The 21255-nt window shown below is 39.8% G+C and overlaps 1 protein-coding gene across 1 annotated transcript in view; it reads right to left on the bottom strand.

Annotated features, from left to right (window-relative positions):
* The window catches only part of SNX6 (sorting nexin 6), a 55095-nt gene that overhangs the window by 1910 nt on the left and 31930 nt on the right, over positions 1–21255 (bottom strand). Inside the window, exons 9-13 of the mRNA XM_088024641.1 lie at positions 20627–20702; positions 18851–18890; positions 13468–13554; positions 7430–7589; positions 7252–7337 (exon numbers count right to left, since the gene is read on the bottom strand). Coding sequence (XP_087880767.1) covers positions 7252–7337; positions 7430–7589; positions 13468–13554; positions 18851–18890; positions 20627–20702 — 449 coding nt within the window. The remainder of the gene's footprint in view (positions 1–7251; positions 7338–7429; positions 7590–13467; positions 13555–18850; positions 18891–20626; positions 20703–21255) is intronic.

The following is a 21255-nucleotide window of genomic DNA, read 5'->3' as shown; positions in this document are numbered from 1 at the left end:
TCATGAGAGACAGAGAGAGAGAGAGAGAGAGGCAGAGGGAGAAGCAGGCTCCCAAGGAGCAGGGAGCCCGATGTGGGACTCGATCCCAGGACCCTGGGATCATGACCTGAGCCGAAGGCAGACGCTTAACCATCTGAGCCACCCAGGCGCCCCAGAAATAACTGTTCAAAGACATAAAATTATATACTTTGTTTCAGGTACAATATTTTCCACACACCAGATTCTTCAGTAAATTTCCATCTAGACCAATATTATTGTTTAGAATTACCTGGCATGATCTAATGAGAGATAAAATATGCTCTTTGTGTCCAAGTTAAACTACTGAACATTTTCTTAAAAAGATTTATTTGAGAGAGAGAGCGAGCAGGGGGAGAGGGAGAGAGAATATCAAGCACTCTCCCTGCTGAGTGCAGAGCCCCACACAGGGCTCAATCCCATGACCTGAGATCATAACCTGAGCCAAAACCAAGAGCCAGACGTCCAACCCACTGAGCCACCCAGGTGCCCCTGAACATTTCTGACTGTAAGATAGGTTCTTATCACTTTCTTTTAGCCATTAAAATATGTGTATTACATTACATGACTATATAACATATATAATGTATATTTTAATGGCTAAAGTGATACATCATAGCAATTTTTATAAAAATATTAATAAGAGGGGCACCTGGGTGGCTCAGTCAGTTAAGTGACCAACTCCTGATTTCAGCTCAGGTCATAATCTCATGATTGTGAGATCAAGCCCCGCATCAGGCTCATGCTGGGTGGGGAGTCCGCTTGAGATTCTTTCTCTTCCTCTCCCTCTGCCCTTCCCCACCCTCATGATCTCTCTCTCTCCAAAAAAAAAAAAAAAAAGTACTAAGATCACATACAAAAGTATTCTATAAAATGCAGACCTGTGTAGCCATCTGTAAAACATGTGAACTGGCCTCCAAATTCAGACATGTGTAAAGACAAATATAAGCATATAGGTCACAACTATTTGTTTATTTATTAAGATTTTATCTCTTCATTTGACAGAGAGAGACAGCAAGAGAGGGAACACAAGCAGGAGGAGTGGGAGAGGGAGAAGCAGGCTTCTGGCCAAGCAGGGAGCCCGATGCGGGGCTCGATCCCAGGACCCCGGGACCATGACCCGAGCCAACGGCAGATGCTTAAAACAACTGAGCCACCCAGGAGCCCCGGTTACAACGGTTTATAAATGGGGGTGAAGGAAAACTTCTTCCTTAGAGTAGAAAGCCAACTAAAATGTATACGATGGAATTAGAAAAATGACCATTTGGCAACCGTCACAGTAACCGACTCAGGGAAGTCATAACTGGATGCTAACAACAACATAAGGCTGAAATGCTAATACTGTGGTCATTAGGTACATGAAGCTACAGAACATTTAAATTTCTGTTAATTAAAATTAAATAAAAACTCGGTCTGAGTTTCTCGGTTGCACTACCCACATTTCAAGTGTTTGGCAGCCACATGTGGCCAGTGACTACCATACTGGACAGTGCTGATTATAGAGCATTTCCATTATCACACAAAATCCTATGCGACAGTGCTGGTTAAATGACGGGTATTTAACTGACATAGTCCCAAGTATCTCCCCACAGAATACTTAATTTCAAAGTGTAAAATAGTAACTTTGCCACTGAAAAACCTGTAGACATCACTTTATTTTTTCTCTAAAGATTTTATTTATTTGACAGAGAGAGACACAGCAAGAGAGGGAACACAAGCGGGGGGAGTGGGAGAGGGAGAAGCAGGCTTCCCGCCGAGCAGGGAGCCCGATGTGGGGCTCGATCCCAGGACCCTGGGATCATGACCTGAGCCGAAGGCAGATGCTTAAACCGACTGAGCCACCCAGGCGCCCCCGAAGACATCACTTTAACCAAATGATCAAGATCATACATTGCCAGTAAGGCAGCTAATCAGCATCTGTCTCTTGATATGACGTAATAAGAAGGTCTGAGCAACACTTTTTTGGTATTCCTGCCACAAGTGGAGAATCTAAACTCAGTAATTAGAGAAACCCAAATTGAGGGAGATTTTACAGACCTGTGCTTTTTAATAGTGTCCAATATTATGAAATATGAAGATTCACGAACTTTCCAGACTCAGGAAATCTAAAAAGACGTGTGGGGGGGGGCGGTCGGGCTGGCTCAGTCAGTAGAGCGTGTGACTTTCTTTTTTTAACCTTTTAAGAAAAAGATTTTATTTATTTGACACACACACACAGAGAGAGAGATCACACGTACAAGCAGGGGGAGCAGCAGGCAGAGGGAGAAGCAGGCTCCCTGACACTGACGATCCCAGGACTCTGGGATAATGACCTGAGCTGAAGGCAGACGCTTAACCAACTGAGCCACCCAGGTGCCCCGTCTGTATTTGTGAAATTATCTTCTTACAGGTATATTCCTCAAGTGGGACTAAGTCGAAAGACACACATCCTTCATTTGACATACTGCCAATGGTCTCCAGAAGGGTGTGCACCAACCCACACCCGCCAACAGGGCATGAGGACTCCACACCCTCACAGACAGTATCATCACTTTCTTTTTTTACATTTGATACATTTGATACTTTATTAATAAGGTATCTGAGATTATCTTCAAGGACACAAAAGTGACCTACCTAATTTTCTGTTATAACCAGATTTCAATTACATGGCAAGACATACCCTAGTTACAATACACGAAATCCAAAGTAGTTTCAAATCATCTGGCTCTAAGTTTAACTAATGTCTAATCTTTTTAGAATATTTCATATGGGGGACTAACATGGGATTTTGTTCAGATTTACAAAATCATCAAGAAGAAACCTGAGACGAGAGCAGGGTTTCTCAACCTTGGCACTATTTTCTTTTTTTAAGATTTTATATTTAAGTAATCTCTACACCCAATGTGGGGCTCAAACCTAAACCCAGAGATCAAGAGTTGCACGCTCCACCAACTGAGCCAGCGAGGCACCCCTTAATCTCAGCACCCTTGACATATTTTGGGCTGTGTAATTCTTTCTTATGGGGGCTGTCCTATGCACTGTAGAAAGTTTAGCAGCATCCCGGACCTCTACGCACTACATACCAGTAGTAACCCACCCACCCTTAGTTTTGACTACCTAAGTGGGTAGAGACATTTCTACCCAAGAAATGTCTCCAGAAATTGCTGTATCCCAGGAGGCAAAACTGCCTCTAGTTGAGAGCCACTGGACTAGAAGACCTATCAGAAATTTCAACACAGAGAACACTTTTCAGAAAGGATTTGAAAAGTACAAAATCTGGAAGTCAGAGGCTGATATCAATCTATGTAGTAGTGGTCTAAAAACTTTTTCTGTAAAGGACTAAATATGTAGTAAACATTTTAGACTTTGAGGGGCACCTGGGTGGCTCAGTCGTTAAGCATCTGCCTTCGGATCAGGTCATGATCCCAGGGTCCTGGGACTGAGCCCCGGGTTAGACTCCCTGCTCAGTGGGGAGCCTGCTTCTCTCTCTCCCTGCCCATTCTCTCTCTCAAATAAATAAAATCTTTAAAAAAAAAATCTAAAATTTTTTAAAGATTTTATTTATTTACTTGAGAGAGAGAATGAGAGAGAGAGAGAGCACATGAGAGGGGGCAGGGTCAGAGGGAGAAGCAGACTCCCTGCTGAGCAGGAAGCCCCATGTGGGACTCGATCCTGGGACTCCAGGATCATGACCTGAGCCGAAGGCAGTCGCTTAACCAACTGAGCCACCCAGGTGCCCCCCAAAATTTAGATTTTGAGAGACATTTGATCTCTGTTTTAACTACTCAACTTTGCTATAGTAGTATGAAAGCAATCACAGACAAAGCATAAATGAATGAGCTTGGGTATATCCTAATAAAACTTTATAGATTAAATATAAATTTTGTGAAATTATCACATCATGATATTCTTTTGCCCTTTTTTTTTAAGATTTTATTTGTCAGAGAGAGCACAAGCAGGGGGAGCAGCAAGCAGAGGGAGAGGGAGAAGCAGGCTCCCTACCGAGTAAGGAGCCCGATGTGGGACTCGATCCCAGGACCCTGGGATTATGACCTGAGCTGAAGGCAGACTCTTAACCAACTGAGCCACCTAGGGGTCCCTCTTTTGCCTTTTCTTTTCTTTTTCTTTTTTATTTATTTGACAGAGATACACAGCGAGAGAGGGAACACAAGCAGAGGGAGTGGGAAAGGGAGAAGCAGGCTTCCCGCCAAGCAGGGAGCCTGATGCGGGGCTTGATCCCAGGACACTGGGATCAGGACCTGAGCGGAAGGCAGATGCTCAACAACTGAGTCAGCCAGGTGCCCCCCCCCATTTTGCTTTTTAAAAATAACCATTTAAAAATGTGAACGTGGGTGCCTGGGTGGCTCGGTTGGTTAGGCAACTGCCTTCGGCTCAGGTCATGATCCTGGAGTCCCAGGATCGAGTCCCGCATCGGGCTCCCTGCTCAGCAGGGAGTCTGCTCCTCCCTCTGACCCTCCCCCCATCGTGCTCTCGATCTCTCATTCTCTCTCTCAAATAAATAAAATCTTTAAAAAAATACAAAAATAAATAAAAATATGAATGCTATTCCTGGCTCAGAGGCTATACAAAAGTAGGTTGTAATTTGCCAACCTCTTCTTAATTAACAAAATCCTTGATAGTTTATAACCTCTTTAAAAAGAACAAAAATAGTGAACATTAGAAACCAACACAGGTGCAGTAAGAATAAGTCAGGCCAGCTTTATCAAAACATTTTCTTTTGAGAGGGTTATTAGACCAGGAAATCATAACATGTATCTTGATTTTAGTGAGGAATTCGATACTTATATCCATCATGGATAAAGTGGAGAAAAAATGGTTGATGACAGTATAAGTAGGTGAATTCATAACTATCCAAATAACTACAACCAAATAATATTAATTAATAAGTTATTATCAGTTAGTATAGAAAGAAGGGAAGGGAACTAAAAATTTAGCTTTTTTGGGTTCTATGTACTTTTACAATTAGATGAACAAATGTTGATTCCTCTGGTCCTGATCGATCCCTCCCTCCCATTCTCTCTCTCTCTCCCCTTTCTTTTTCTTTCTCCTTCCCTCCTTCCTCTCGTTCTCTTTCTTTCCTTCCTTCCTTCTTCTTTCCCTCTCTCTTTCTTTTTTTAAGAAGGCTCCACACCCAGTGTGGAGCCCAATGTAAGGCTTGAACTCATGGCCCTGAGATCAAGATCTGAGCTGAGATCAAGAGTCTGACACTTCACCCACTGAGCCACCCAGGCATCCCCTGATCAATCTTTTAAATTAAAACTTACATAAGGACATAAAAGGGAAGTTCATACAAATTACATATGTCTATCACTTTGGAGCAATAACCACTCTAATAGTCAAGTACTATATGATCAAATTAAAGTTTCCAAAGGATCTCATGCTTGGCTAAAACTAGCAAGCTAAAATTTAATAGATACAAATATGGTCTACAATTACATTTTAAAACTTAAATGCTCAATAAATGAAGAAGTTCTAGAAACCTGTTGCACAACAATGTCAATATACTTACCACTGCTGAACTGCACACTTAAAAATGGTTAAGACGATAAATTTTATACCACAAAAATGAAAAAGATTACTAAAAAAATGAAACACAAAACTATAGGCTGGAGCTCAAGAAAAGACTTTGAAGAAGAAGAGAAGGTGTGACTATAGGCCAAAACAAGCTGAGATGTTTGTTGAGATGGCCCCTTAAACCCTTGTAACATATAAAGCACACTGTAAGAAGAAATGTGCACAATAATCAGCCTGTGTATAGAAGTGTTTCCATTTCCGGGTGTAATATTTTAAAACAGCAATGACAGGAGGTCAATAATATAAAAAGCTTATTGAAATGTATGAGATAAAAAATATTTAGCTCAAGGATATCTAGCCTGGAGGAGACTATATATACAGAATATAAACTATATAAATATTTGAGGATAAACTGTAAGAGAAATTAAACTTATCTTTCTTAATTTAGATGATAAAACTTTGACCAATGTGTCAAAGTTACACAGAAGTAGATTTGTGTTCATTATGGGGTGCCCCAAAACTCAGTGCAGTTTTAAGCTTTTTAATAACTTTCAAAGTATAAATGCTATCAATATATCAAAAAATAAACACTTAAAGTTTATTTAAATTTAATACTTATAGTTTGGGGAGTTTTGAATATGTTTTTAGTTTTCAGTCCCTCTGAAGACAGCATATGTTAAATAAATTAAGTTTTTTTTTTTTTTAAGGATTTTTTTATTTATTTGAGAGAGAGAGCGAGAGAGTGGGGAGAGGGGCAGAGGGAGAGGAAGAGAGAATCTCAAGCAGACTCCGCACTGAGCATGAAGCCCAACTCAGGGCTCGATCCCACAAACCTGAGATCATGACCTGAGCCAAAACCAAGAGTCGGATGCCCAACTGACACGCCACCCAAGTGCCCCTAAATTTTTTTTATTAATTAGAGATTTATTTTTTTAGCTAGTCAAAAAATGATACTGGTTTCCATATTAGGTACTAGAGTCTTGCAAAGCTGACCATTTAGAGAAACTGTAGATATTATTCTTGTTTGAATTAGGTGATTTGTAAAATCCCTCTCAATTCTAAGATTCTCTAGTTTTAAAATTACAGTAAGGTTTGGGCCCACCTTTATCCTTTAAAAAAATAGAGATTTATTTATTTATTTTAGAGAGAGAGACACAGACAGAACACGAGCGGGAGGGAGAGAGAATCTCAAGTGGACTCCACGATAAGCCAGGAGCCCAATGGAGGGCTCAATCCCACAACTCCAAGATCACCCACCACCTGAGCCAAAACAAAGAGCTGGATGCTCAACCAACTGAGCCACCCAGGCATCCCCGAAGCTTTCTATTAACTATAAGAAAGGACTTAATTTGAAGTAAATAAACACTATAAAAAACCCTGGAAGAAGCATGTTTATTTCCCAAAACCAAGTTATTTTGAAGCAGTAAAATAACCTTCAAAAATTATAATTCCAACTGTAATTAATTCTAATTCAGGAATACTTCTTTCAGTATGACTGTAGAAGGAAACTGTCATTAAAGAATCATTATCAATTTCATAATGGACTCCTTTCTTTCTTTCCTTTTTTTTAAAGTAATCTCTATGCCTAACATGGGGTTCAATCTTATGAACCTGAGATCAAGAGTCACGTACTCTCCCAACTGAGGCGGGCAAGTACCCCATAATGGACTCATTTCTAAATTATAAGTCACTTAAATTATTAAACCTTTAATATGACAATACCTTTGCATGCTTCAGTTCTAACTCTGCCAGTTCCACTAAATTTTTCCTGAATGCAGCAACTCTTCTTGTCTTAAAATCTATAAGTTCTGTGAACAAAAGAAATTAGGATTAACTATTTAATTTACATAATATAATAGTTTAAAGTATACTTTATGATTAAAGGGTAAGGTAACAGTACCTTGTTTTGCAGATTCAGATATTTTTTCAAATTTCTGACAACATAATTGTTGGGATGTTTCAGCCTGCAGAACATCTTTATTTTTCGCTCTTGCTTTATCCAGTGCTTTATTAGCATTTTCATAATCCACTAGTGACCTAGATCTTCGATAGAGGAGATCCTATAAAAGAGAATGCTTCACAATAACATACACTGCATGTTTCTAATAGTTACCCGCAACCACCACTACCCCATCACCCCCATCATCATCAGAGTGAACACTTAAACCATGAATACCACACATGCCAGCTACTCTTCTAAATGGTTTTTGTAACAGCTTTACTGAGATAAATTCACATACGTATAACTCAAAGTGCACAATTAACGGTTTTTAGTGTGCTCGCAGAACTGTATAACCATCACTACAATCAATTTTAAAACAATTCTGTCATCCAAAAGGAAACCCCATATTCATCAGCAGTCATTCTTCATGTCCTCTCACCGCCCCCCCCCAATCTGCTTTCTGTCTGAACAGATTTGCTATTCTGGACATTTCATTTAAAAAAAAAAAAAATGGAGGGGCACCTGGGTAGCTCAGCTGGTTAAGCAACTGCCTTCGGCTCAGGTCATGATCCTGGAGAGTCCCGGGATCGAATCCTGCATTGGGCTCCCTGCTCAGCAGGGAGTCTGCTTTTCCCTCTGACCCTTCCCCCTCTCATGTGCTCTCTCTCTCTTTCAAATAAATGAATAAATAAAATCTTTAAAAAAAATGGAATGTGGTCTTTTCTGTCTGGCTTTCTCTACTTAGCATAAAATTTCAAGTGCAGGGTGCCTGAGTGGCTCAGTTGGTTAAGCGACTGCCTTCGGCTCAGGTCATGATCCTGGAGTCCCAGGATCGAGTCCCACATCGGGCTTCCTGCTCAGCAGGGAGTCTGCTTCTCCCTCTGACCTTCTTCCCTCTCATGCTCTCTCTCTACCATTCTCTCTCTCTCAATAAATAAATAAAAATCTTAAAAAAAAAAAATTTCAAGTTCATGTTATTGTGTGAACCACTACTTCATTCCTTTTATTTCTAAATATTTCATTGTATGGAAATACCACACTGATTTATCCACTTATCAGTTGATAGACATTTGGTTTGTTTCCACATTTTGCCTATTATGAATAATGCTATTATGAACATTTGTGTATAAGTTTCTGTGTGAACATGTTTTCCTTTCCCTTTCATATCTCATTACTTAGGAGTGGAATTGCTTGGTCACTTGGTAATTCTATGCTGAACCTTTTGAGAAACTGCCAGACTGTTTTCTAAAGTGGCTGCCCCACTTTACATTTCCAATGACTCTGTATGAGGGCTGTAATTTCTCCCCATCCTTGGCAACACTTACCTGTCTTTTTGATTAAAGCCACCTAGTGGCTTTGAAGTGGTATCTCACTGTGGTTTTGTTTCGTTTTTAAAGATTTTATTTTTTACGTAATCTCTATACCCAATGTGGGGTTGGAACTCACAACCCCAAGATCAAGAGTCGCACGCTCTACCTACTGAGCCAGCCAGGCATCTCTCGCTGTGGTTCTGATTTGCATTTCCCTGATAGCTAATGTTGTTGTGCATCTTTTTACATATTCATTGGCAACTTGTATATTTTCTTTGGAGAAAGGGTTATTCAAGTCCTTTGCCCATTTTTTAATTGGGCTATTTGTCTTTTTACTGAGTTTTAAGAGTTCTTTTTTTTTTAAAGATTTTTTATTTATTTGAGAGAAAGAGAATGAGAGAGAGCATGAGAGGGAGGAGGATCAAAGGGAGAAGCAGACTCTCCGCTGAGCAGGGAGCCCGATGTGGGACTCGATCCCGGGGCTCCAGGATCATGACCTGAGCCGAAGGCAGTCGCTTAACCAACTGAGCCACCCAGGCGCCCCAAGTTTTAAGAGTTCTTTATATTTTCTGGATACCATTTCCTTATTAGGGACTCGTATGATTTGCGAATATTTTGTCCCAGTCTATGGGTTGTCTTTCCACTTTTCTTCATAGTGTACTCTGACACACACAAGTTTTTAATTTTAATAAAGTCTGTCCAATTTATATTTTTTTCTTTGGTTGCTGTACTCCTGGTGTCATATCTGAGAAACCAATGTCCAATCAGAGGTCACAAAGATTTACATTTGTTTTTTTCTAAAAATGTTATAGTTGTTACATTTAGGTCTTTGATCAATTTTGAGCAAATTTTTATACACAGTATGAGGAAGGGGTCTAACTTTATTTTCATGGACTATTCAGATGACACAGTACCATTTGTTGAAAAGCCTATTCTTTTCCCCCCAAAACTGTCTTAGCACCTTTGTTAAGAATCAATTGACTGGGGGCGTCTGGGTGGCTCAGTCGTTTAAGCATCTGCCTCCGGCTCAGGTCATGATCCTAGGGCCCTGGGATCGAACCCCGCATCAGGCTCCCTGCTCAGCGAGGAGCCTGCTTCTCCCTCTCCCCCTGCTTGCATTCCCTCTCTAGCTGTCTCTCTCTCTCTGTGTCAAGTAAATAAATAAAAAATCTTAAAAAAAAAAAGAAAAAGAAAAAAGAATCAATTGACTGGGGCGCCTGGATGGCTCAGTCGGTTTGCCTTTGGCTCAGGTCATGATCCTAGGGTCCTGGGATCGAGCCCCACACAGGTCTCCCTGCTCAGCAGAGAGTCTGCTTCTCCCTCTCAGTCTGCCTCTCCCCCAGTTTGTGTTCACATATACTCTCTCAAATAAATAAATAAAATATTTAAAAAAAAAAGCAGCCAATGTGAAAAGGCCCAACTATATGACATTCTGGAAAAGGCAAATCTATGGAGATGTCACACACACACACATACATACACACACACACACCACAAAATCAACAGGGCTTAAGAGGAAAGAGGATGAATACTGGAGCAGAGAGGAGTTTTGGGGCGGTGAAAACTATTCTGTATGATACTTATAAGGGTAGATACATATCATTACACATTTCTTCAAACAAAAAACAATGTGTATCACTAAGAGTGAGCTCTTGTGTAGACTATGGTCTTTATTGTTTGGCTTCTTTCACTCAGCAAAATTATTTTGAGATTCTTCCATATTGTTGCATGTATCCATGGTTCACTCCTTTTTACCAATGAGTAGGATTCCACTGTATATTTACACCACAATTTATCCATTCAGCTGCTGGTGGACATTTGGGTTGTTGCCAGTTTTCGGCTATTACAAATAAAGCTGCTGTGAATATCTGTGGGGACACATGCTCTCAAATACCCAGGACTAGAATGACTGGACCATAGGATAGATGTACGTTTAATTTTTTAAGAAACTGTGAAACTTTTCCAAAATATTGTATCATATTCCAACTAACAGGGTGTGAAAGTTCTAGTTGCTATAATTTTTGTCAAAATTTTTCATTTTAGCCAAATTCTCGTTAAGGGGCGCCTGTGGTGAGGGGCCCCTGGGTGGCTCAGTTAGTTAAGTGGCTGACTCTCAATTTTGGTTCAGGTCATGATTTCAGGGTCCTGGGATTGAGCCCCCAGGATGGGCTTCACGCTCAGTGGGGAGTCTGCCTGAGGATTCTCTCTCCTGCTGCCCCCCCAACATGTGCACACACATGCTTTCTCTAAAATAAATAAATAAATCTTAAAAAAAGAAAAAAAAGGTGTGTGGTGATATCTCATGAGTTTTTTCCTCCTGCTGTTTAATAAATATTGAATATTTTTTAAACAGCTATTTACTTAATTACTCACCTATATTCAAGTATAGTTGGCACCCAATATTACATTAGTTTCAGGTGTACAACAGTGATCTGACAGCTCTGTTACGCTGTGCTCAGCACAAGTGTAGCTACCGTCTGACACCATACAGCACTATTACACTACCACTGATTCCTATATTCCCTCTGCTGCATATAGTTTTAATTTTTGCAATTAAATTTCAATTCCTTCTTGTGGTCATTAAAAAATTTGGATTTACTTTTTTTTTTTTTTAAAGATTTTATTTATTTATTTGAGAGAGAGAGAAAGAGAGAAACAGTATGAGAGGGGAGAAGGTCAGAGGGAGAAGCAGGCTCCCCGCTGAGCCGGGAGCCTGATGTGGGACTTGATCCCAGGACTCCGGGATCATGACCTGAGCCGAAGGCAGTCGCTTAACCAACTGAGCCACCCAGGCGCCCAATTTGGATTTACTTTTAAAGCCATGTTCTAAAAAGTTATGTATTAAACAACTATAATATTAAAATAATGAATTTAAGGTCTATATTTATTATTATTTTTTTTTAATTTATTTTTTTGACAGAGAGAGACACAGCAAGAGAGGGAACACAAGCAGGGAACACAACACAAGTGGGAGAGGGAGAAGCAGGCCTCCTGTGGAGCAGGGAGCCCGACGCGGGGCTTGATCCCAGGATCGTGGGATCATGACCCGAGCCAAAGGCAGACACTTAACGACTGAGCCACCCAGGCGCCCGAATTTAAGGTCTTTAAAGTGAATAATTCATTTTATCCCTGCCCACCCAATATAAACGGTTTATAGGACACAATCTGATAAAATAATTTGATATGGACAGTATATTTACAAGTACCTAAGTCCTCAAAGTTAAAAAGGTTATTTATAATTTCTTTTAAGTTTATTTATTTACCTCTTCACTCAACAAAGGGATTGAACTCTCAACCCCGAGATCAAGAATAATGCTCTTCCAACTGAGCCAGCCAGGCACCCCTATAATTTTTTTAAGTAAGCTCTATGCCCAAATGGGGCCTGAACTCATGACCCCAAGATCAAGAGTTGCATGCTCTACCAACTAAGCCAGCCAAGTGCCCCAAGGGTTATTTATGATTTGATAAGGAATGAAAAATTGGTGTTCAAAGCACCACTGATCACATGGGAATTTTCTGTACAATGTATCGATTCATAAATTAACAGTGAATTTATAATACCTTTTTTTTCCTTAAAGATTTTATTTATTTATTTGTCAGAGAGCAAGACAGTACAAGCAGGGGAAGTGGCAGAGGGAGAGGGAGAAGCATGCTCCCCACTGAGCAGGGAGCCAGATGTGGGGCTCGATCCCAGGACCCCGGGATCATGACCTCAGCCAAATGAAGGCTTAACCGACTGAACCACCCAGGTGCCCTGAATTTAGAATATCTGAGCCACTAAGTTTTTAGTGCCTTTTCAGATGTTTCTGTTAAACATTTTTTGGATTAGCAAGAGTTTTAGTCTTGCTGGTAGACAGACTTCCAAAAGGAAATTTGAGTTACCTTAAAATAAAACATATCCTGGTTTTACAGTTCTCTCACCCACAACAGAGGACTTAGGAATCCTTTAGCTACACCGACTGTTATTTGGGGGTTTTACTTCTTGTTTTGTAGGCATTTTACCTGAATGAATATACCAAATTCATTAAAAAAAAAAAGTTCTAGATTATACTATATCAGAAGTTTATAGTGGAGGGGCGCCTGGGTGGCTCCGTCGTTAAGCATCTGCCTTCCGCTCAGGTCATGCTCCCAGGGTCCTGGGATCAAGCCCTGCATCGGGCTCCCTGCTCAGTGGGAAGCCCGCTTCTCCCTCTCCTACTCCTCCTGCCTGTGTTCCCTCTCTCGCTGTCTCTATCTCTGTCAAATAAATAGAATCTTAAAAAAAAAAAAAAAGTTTACAGAGGAAACTTTTATGTGGGGTTCCCCAACCAACAATCTGTAAAAGGAGAACAAAAAATTCACACTTGAAAATCTAATTTAAAATCAAGAGATAATCATTAACAATCTTAAGCCTAACAACCTCTAAAGAGAAGGCTTTTTGTAAAATAGTCCATTTTAAAAAACAATGAACAGGGGCGCCTGGGTGGCTCAGTCGTTGGGCATCTGCCTTCGGCTCTGGTCATGATCCCAGGGCCCTGGGATCGAGCCCCGCATCGGGCTCCCTGCTTGGTGGGAGGCCTGCCTCTCCCTCTCCCAGTCCCCCTGCTTGTGTTCCCTCTCTCGCTATCTCTCTGGCAAATAAATAAAATCTTAAAATAAATAAATAAGTAAATAAAATAAATAAAAAACAATGAACAATCAAATTACCTTAGCAGCTTGAGATTCCCTTAAGTAATATTTTAAAAGGTCGGAAAGTTTGAGGTCCTCATCAGCAGACACTCGTGCTTCTATTTTCTGAAAAAGGGGGAAAAAATCCGGCATTTAATTAGCACTTATATTCTACAGCCAATGTTTTCTTTCATAATTACTGTAAAAAAATATTAAAGTTACAAATAACTATAGTATCCATTCCTATTTAATCTAATTTTCCTTGCCTTCTCCTTTCTACTAGCCTATGACTTTACTTCAGGACTTTGACCAAAAATGAACAGAAAAAAGAATGAAATCAAATGAGATTAGTGAATTTATGGAAGGACTCTGTTGGACTCAAGTTCTTTTTTTTTTTTTAAAGATTTTATTTATTTATTTGAGAGAGAGAATGAGAGATAGAGAGCACGAGAGGGAAGAGGGTCAGAGGGAGAAGCAGACTCCCTGCCGAGCAGGGAGCCCGATGTGGGACTCGATCCCGGGACTCCAGGATCATGACCTGAGCCGAAGGCAGTCGCTTAACCAACTGAGCCACCCAGGTGCCCTGGACTCAAGTTCTTGGTAATAATGAGTTTCAATATTATCTTTGAGCATTACTAATTACATGTACATTACTAATATACACTTATTACATTTCTTGTTACATCATTTCAATGACATGTACACATGATTTTAAAGTGATAAAGGACGGGGCTCAAGGGTGGCTCAGTCAGTTAAATATCCGACTTGATTTCGGCTCAGGTCATGATCTCAGGGTTGTGAGATGGAGCCTGTGTTGGGCTCCACGCTGTGTGTGGAGCCTGCTTAAGATTCTCTCTCCCTCTCTCTGTCCCTCCCCCGAAATAAAAATAAACCGATAAAGGCTAACAATGAAAGACTAAGTAATTCAAATCAATCTTCCTACTGATAACAACCAGAAAACTAGTCAAAACCTTAACAAAATAGTAAACAGATGTGGTTAGTTTGAATTGGTATAAAATGGGAAGCAGCCATGTCAGACTAAAAAGATGGAACTATTCAATTCAGTTTGGAGAGACAGAAAATTAAAAAAGATGTATTATGTCAACCAAATACAATACAGGGACCTTGTTTGAATCCCAGCTCAAACGAACTCCACTGTAAAAAGCCATCTGAGGCAACTGGGAGCACCTATATACTCAATATTTGATGATTTAAGGGGAAATCATTGATAATTGTATTGATTATATTAAAATTTTTAAAAAGTGTTTGTTTTTAAGATTTTATTTATTTGAGAGAGAGGGAAAGAGCAAGAACATGAGTGGTGGGGAGGGGCAGAGGGAGAGGGAGAAGCAGACTCCCTGTGGAGCAAGGAGCCCAATGCAGGGCCTGATCCCTGGACCCTGAGATCATGAACCCGAGCCAAAGGCAGGTGCTCAATTAACTGAGTCACCCAGGCGCCCCATGACTATATTAAAATTAATTCTTATCTTTTTAAAAAAGAGATATGCACAAAGGGCAGAAAAAATGAATATGGACTTTTTGGGAAAAAGCACTTTAAGCATGTAGAAAATGTTAACATTCAGGAAATCTGGGTGACACATGTACAGAAATTCTTTGTACTATTTTTTTAAAAAATATTTTATGTATTTATTTGAGAGAGAGAGAGAATGAGTGGAGGGGAAAGGCAGAGGGAGAGGGAGAAGCAGACTCCCCACTGAGTAGTGAGCCTGACATGGGGCTCGATCCCAGGACCCTTGAGATCATGACCTGAGCCAAAGGCAGACGCTTAGCCATTTGAGCCACCCAGGCTCCCCTCTTTAAAAGGTAAGTATTATAAGCTTGTGCAGCAACCCAATGCTCACATTTATTCTGGTAGGAATGTAAATTGGCACAATCACTTTGGGAAACAGTTTGGCACTGTCTATGAAAGCTTTTCACATGGAGACCCTATGACCCCTAATTCTCCCCCTGGTTATACACACCCAACAGAAATACATACTTATTTTCAGCTGAAGATATGCAAGAATGGTCTTAACAGTACTATTTGTAAACAGCCACAAACTAGAAACTGTCCAAATGCCTACCAACAGAACAGATGAATAAATTTACGTATATTCTTGCAAAGGAAAGCTATATAGCAAGAAGAATGAAGGATCTATACAAACTGCAACAACATGGATGAATCTTATGTACGTAATGTTGAGTAAATGAAACCAGACATAAAAGCATACTGCATAAAGCATTTATATAAAATATGAAAATGAAATTAATCTCTGCTGTTAGAAGCTAAGGTAGTGGTTACCCTTGCAGGAGGCGGTGACTCAGAAAGCAGGTGAAGAGGGGCAGGGCATCTGGGTTGCTGGTAACAATTCTATTTCTTGATCTAGGTGTTCATTATATGAGTGTGTAAAATTTGCAAAATTTCACTGAGCTGTATACTTCTGATATGTGCTCTTTCCTATATATATATAATATACTTCGATAAAAAAACTTGAAGCTTAAGAAATATTCCTTTATAACAGAGAAATAAACTTAGGAAATTTCTTAATCTAACAGATAAATGCACAAAGTATATTCAAAACTTAGATAAATTTAGATAAACTGATTTAGATAAATCTAGGGAACATGCTAGACGATGTTGGGCGCTTTTAAATATGGCTCCTCTCCTTCCATTAAGAAGTAGGGTAGGTTGGGGCGCCTGGGTGGCTCAGTTGTTAAGTGTCTGCCTTCAGTTCAGGTCATGATCCCAGGGTCCTGGGATCGAGCCCCGCACTGGGCTCCCAGCTCCGTGGGAAGCCTGCTTCTCCCTCTCCCACTCCCCCTGCTTGTGTTCCCTCTCTCGCTGTCACTCTCTGTGTCAAATAAATAAAATCTTAAAAAAAAAAAAAAAAGAAGTAAGGTATGTATCCCCTCCCCTTGAATCTAGGCCCTAAGACTGTTTGACCAATACAGAAGTGATGCTGTGCCAGTTTCCAGGCCTTAATGAAACTAAAAATTTCTGCTTCCTATCTTTTGGGATGCTTGCTTTTGGAACCTAGCCAGCACATTGTGAGGAAGCTGAAGCAGCTCCCTGGAAAAGCAACATGCAGGTGTTACAGCCAACAGCCCTGGCTCAAGTCTCGGCTGATAGCCAGTATCACCCCCCAGACATCTGGAAGAGCCTTCATATGTTCCCTGTTGAGGCCCAGACATCATGGAGCAGAGGCAAGCCATCTCTGCTGTTTTTTCTGAATTCTTGACCTAAAGACTTCATTAGCATAATAAAATGGTTGTCGTTTTTAAGCTACTGATTTTAGGATGGTTTTTTACACAGCAAATAACCACAACACCACAAAAACACTTAAAAGAAATAAAGATAGTTGTGGCAATGGCAATGTGCCACCTAGAGCTCCTTCAAGAGCAACTGCTTGCTGCAAGGAGCACATATGGTTCAGAGTCCTACCTGCAATCTCTCTAAGTCCAGAACAATATTCATTCCAAGGTTATGCTGATCCTCCCCGGCCTGCCTTGGCTGCACCCCATGACAGAGCACGGGATAGCAGGGCCAGTCCCTCCTGCCTGACGCAGTGCTCCCTCTAATGAGCCACTCTGGCTGACCTGGACAAAACTTTCTTGGAACTAGGCTACAGTCTGAAACTCTTCCTACCCAGTACCCTCTTCCTCTGCCCTCTCCTTTCGCAGGTATAGACCTGCACTATGGTCTAAAGGCTCTTCGTGTCTATCCTAATCCTTCCTCTTTGCTCCTCCCAATGAATCTCTTGCACATCTGATTCCATTTGACATCTACCTGCACATCTATTGACACATAAAGCTATTTTGTGATAAATCCCTGTTCTTTTGATGTAAACACACAGAAAAACAATGATTATCTTCCCAGAAAATGCTCGCTGGTACAAATACCAAAAGCAGAATAATGGACCCCAGTATACAACATTTATGTATTTAATGACTCTTTCCTTTGTGAGAAAATATCTCCTTTCCTTTCCTTCACTACACATTACTCAAATGACAAAGTCCTGCTGCAATCAGCTTTCTACAATGGACTAGCCACCTCCACCCTAAGTACCCTTAAATTTCTAATAAACATTTTCACTTTTCTATCAACTTTATCAAAGTGTTTATTACTGCATCTAAGACTGATCCCTGAAAATCAAGACTATGTCAACATTAAATTATTACTATGAATCACACCTTTCTACAGTTGCATATCTGTCTCGTAATGATACAACTCATTTTTATTTTTTAAGTTTTTTAAAGCTTTTATTTATTTATTTGAGAGAGAGAGAGAGCACAAGTGGTGGAGAGGGAGAAGCAGGCTGCCCGCTGAGCAGGGAGCCCGATGCGGGGCTTGATCCCAGGACCCTGGGATCATGACCTGAGCCAAAGGCAGATGCTTAACCAACTGAGCCACCCAGGCACCCCTATTTTTTAATTTTTAAAAAGATTTTATTTATTTATTTATTTGAGAGTGAGTGAGTGAGAGAGAGAGGGCAAGAGCAGGGAGGGGCAGAGTAAGAGGGAGAAGCAGACTCCCCTCTGATCGCAAAGCCTGCACTGGGCTTGACACCGGGCTTGGGCTCGATCCCGGGACTCCAGGATCATGACCTGAGCTGTAGGCAGACGCTTAAGCAAGTGAGCCACCCGGGCACCCTGATACAACTCATTTTTAAACCAGTGTCATGGGGGATCAAAAGCAATATCATCTTGGTAAAATTATAATGAATCTAACACTTTCTTCTAGCTTACAAAGCTCCAGAAAAAGATCATTCTTCATAAAAATAAATGCTGTTTCATAATGAACATGTTCTCTGATCAAGAATATGAACTTTTAGGGCGCCTGGGTAGCTCAGTCGGTTGGGCGTCTGCCTTCGGCTCAGGTCATGATCCCAGGGTCCTGGGTCGAGCCCCGCATCGGGCTCCCTGCTCCTTGGGAAGCCTGCTTCTCCCTCTGCCTGCAACTCCCCCTGCTTGTGTTCCCTCTCTTGCTGTCTCTGTCAAATAAATAAATATTAAAAAAATAAAGGGGGTGCCTGGGTGGCTCAGTCGTTAAGTGTCTGCCTTTGGCTCAGGTCATGTTCCCAGGGTCCTGGTATCGAGCCCCACATCAGGCTCCCTGCTCCGCGGGAGGCCTGCTTCTCCCTCTCCCACTCCCCCTGCTTGTGTTCCCTCTCTTGCTGTCTCTCTGTCAAATAAATTAAAAAAAAAAAAAAAAAAGGAATATGATCTTTTACACAAATACCAGAAGGCCATAACAAAAAAATTTATTTCCCGAAAAAAACTCAAATTTTCAAATCTAAATCTGTCTCTTCATCATTCTGAAGTATAGCTCATCTTTCTCAATAAAGTTTAACACAACCACAACAGGTTACACACTACTGTATGCAAAGATTGAGACTCTCAAAGGTTAACCGATAGTACTTACTCTTGTTTTATCAAACAGTTCTGAAACTTTGAGAAAAAACCTGGAAGGGAAAAGTATTTCATCAGAAGCCAGCTTTGAAATGACTTTTCATTTCAAATGTTCAGAGCATATACCCCCAAAACCGTATTAATAATGAATTTTATTTCATTGCAGTAATATTTAATGGTCTTGTTCACCACAGACTTCATTTAGAACAACACCTCTATACTTCCACCCATATAACAGATTACTTGAAAACTGTTGTTACAAAAAATCTTCCCATTTCAAGGTAAGAGTCTAAGCCATACATTTATTTATGTATTTAATATATACTTTTTAAAGTAATCTCTACACCCAAGGTGGGGGGGTGTCGAACTCACAACCCTGAGCTCAAGAGTCACGTGCTCCACCAACTGAGCCAGCCAGGCCACCCCAAGCCATACATTTAAATTAAAAATTTTTTTTCCTTATATTCTTTAGCAGTATGTCACATAATACTAAATAAAGCCTGTATCTTCAAAATTACCATAGAAGTATAGAACAATCATATCCAAAAAGGTTGACTTAAAAGGAAAACACTAAAGTTAGAGCAGCTCTTGAAGTTATCTGATACTTATGTGTTAAATATCTTCAAGTAGAGCTGCTTTGTTTTAGAAAATAACAGAAATGAATAACCAATTTCTATCTCAGAATTCATGTTCACTTTTAACTAAATAGCCTATCTCTCAAATGCTGACACCAACTAAAAAACATCCCAATGCCAAACCATTAAAGGGTTATTCTGTGAAATAATATGTAATTACTGGTGACATTATAACTGGATTGGGGGGCAAGTACTACTAAAAGCTAAAACACTATTTTATGACCTTTGTTTTACAAAAGAGAACTTGATTTGACCGGTTTATGTCCAATAACTCACGGCAAGGTTGGCTTTTTCTTCTTATCAAAGAGTTAGAGATCAACTCTTTGGGAAGGTAGGCTGTTAATTAATGTAAGCTATATATAGTATCTTGTTTTGCCGAAAAACCTGGATCTTACATGTCTATTAAGACGGGATACACTAGGAAAAAGTTCAAGGATATGGTTTAGAAGAAGGCATAAACTATGGAAAAACAGTTTTGCCACTTAAAACTGAAAAAAAGTTTGGATATTTTTCAATGAAGAGTTGGGTTTAAACAATATTATAGGAACAACTAAAATTAACTATGGTTAGACTAATGTGAAAAACCAGTATAAAGTAAATAAAGGACAGCTAAGTATGCAAACAACCAGAGAGCATTTCTATACTAACATGCATAATACTTTCCCATCAGGTCACTCTAGGACTGCCCTAGGATTCACTAAACTTATAATCTAGAATAGCCAGCCTCTTTAAAAAGTATAAACTGATAACATCACATTTTACTTTAAAAGTCAATTTGGCCTCCAAAAAAATACATACAAATATATATTATATTCTAATTCCAAAACATTTATAATAAACTTCATCAAAACCTAAGAACATTTTGACATAAATTCTTCCTCTTCCTTATATACATAAATCAGGCAATTTTCATCAAATAAAACTTTGCAAGTGTTAAAATTATATAAAGCCAATTTTTACTTTTCAGATTTAAAAAATAACAGAGAAATGGTAGAGAAAAAATGACATTGATCCAAGTTTATAAGAAGCGCCTTATTACTGATGTATTTTGAAGAAGATATTCTAAATGACTCTCGGGTCAGAAATATTCTGTGTGTCCAGGCTGCCAATGAAATTTTTCTGTTTCATTTAATGTTTCAAATCAGAATCCTTACTTGCATATATCTGTAGAATCCTGAGTTCCTAAAGCATATAATGAAGAACCAATTCTATTGTAATCATCTGCAGCACCTATGGAAAAAATTTTTTAGAATATATTTAATTCATTGATTCAAAAATACTTACTGAGCACCTACCTGCCAAACAATGTGTATGCAGTATGAAATACACCAAGTCTGGTGAAGGGAATGACAACAGCTATATTATAACTTGATGAATATTATATTAGAAATAGGAACAAACTACTCTGGGAGCTGGGGAAACAGATGATTCCACCTAAGTAAGTTAGGGAAGGATTTACAGACACTACTGAGTGAGTCGGAACTTGTAGGACAAGCAAATCTTTACCAGGCAAAATGGAGGGGACAGCATGGATAAAGACCAATGAGACATAAAAGAATACAGTATATTCAAACCGCCTTCTAGGAAGAAGGCGCTAGAGGGTACAGAAGAGAGTGGACAGAGCTGAAGATGGAAAAATAAACTGAAGTATCCTGGGGAGGGGGCAAAACAGGTTTTTGTAAGACATGATAAAGTTTGGATTTGATCTTGTAAGAATGGGTATTATTAAACATTTTAAAATAACAGTAGTGGTAAAAACAACCATTAAGGATTTTAGATAAAA

This window comes from Eumetopias jubatus, unplaced genomic scaffold, assembly GCF_037043125.1.
Source record: "Eumetopias jubatus isolate StellerSeaLion01/CBP00866 unplaced genomic scaffold, mEumJub1_p1.0 scaffold_7, whole genome shotgun sequence".
In the NCBI taxonomy this organism is placed as follows: domain Eukaryota; kingdom Metazoa; phylum Chordata; class Mammalia; order Carnivora; family Otariidae; genus Eumetopias; species Eumetopias jubatus.
The sequence above is the reverse complement of the archived record's forward strand: the minus strand, read 5'-3'. Positions and strand labels throughout refer to the sequence as shown.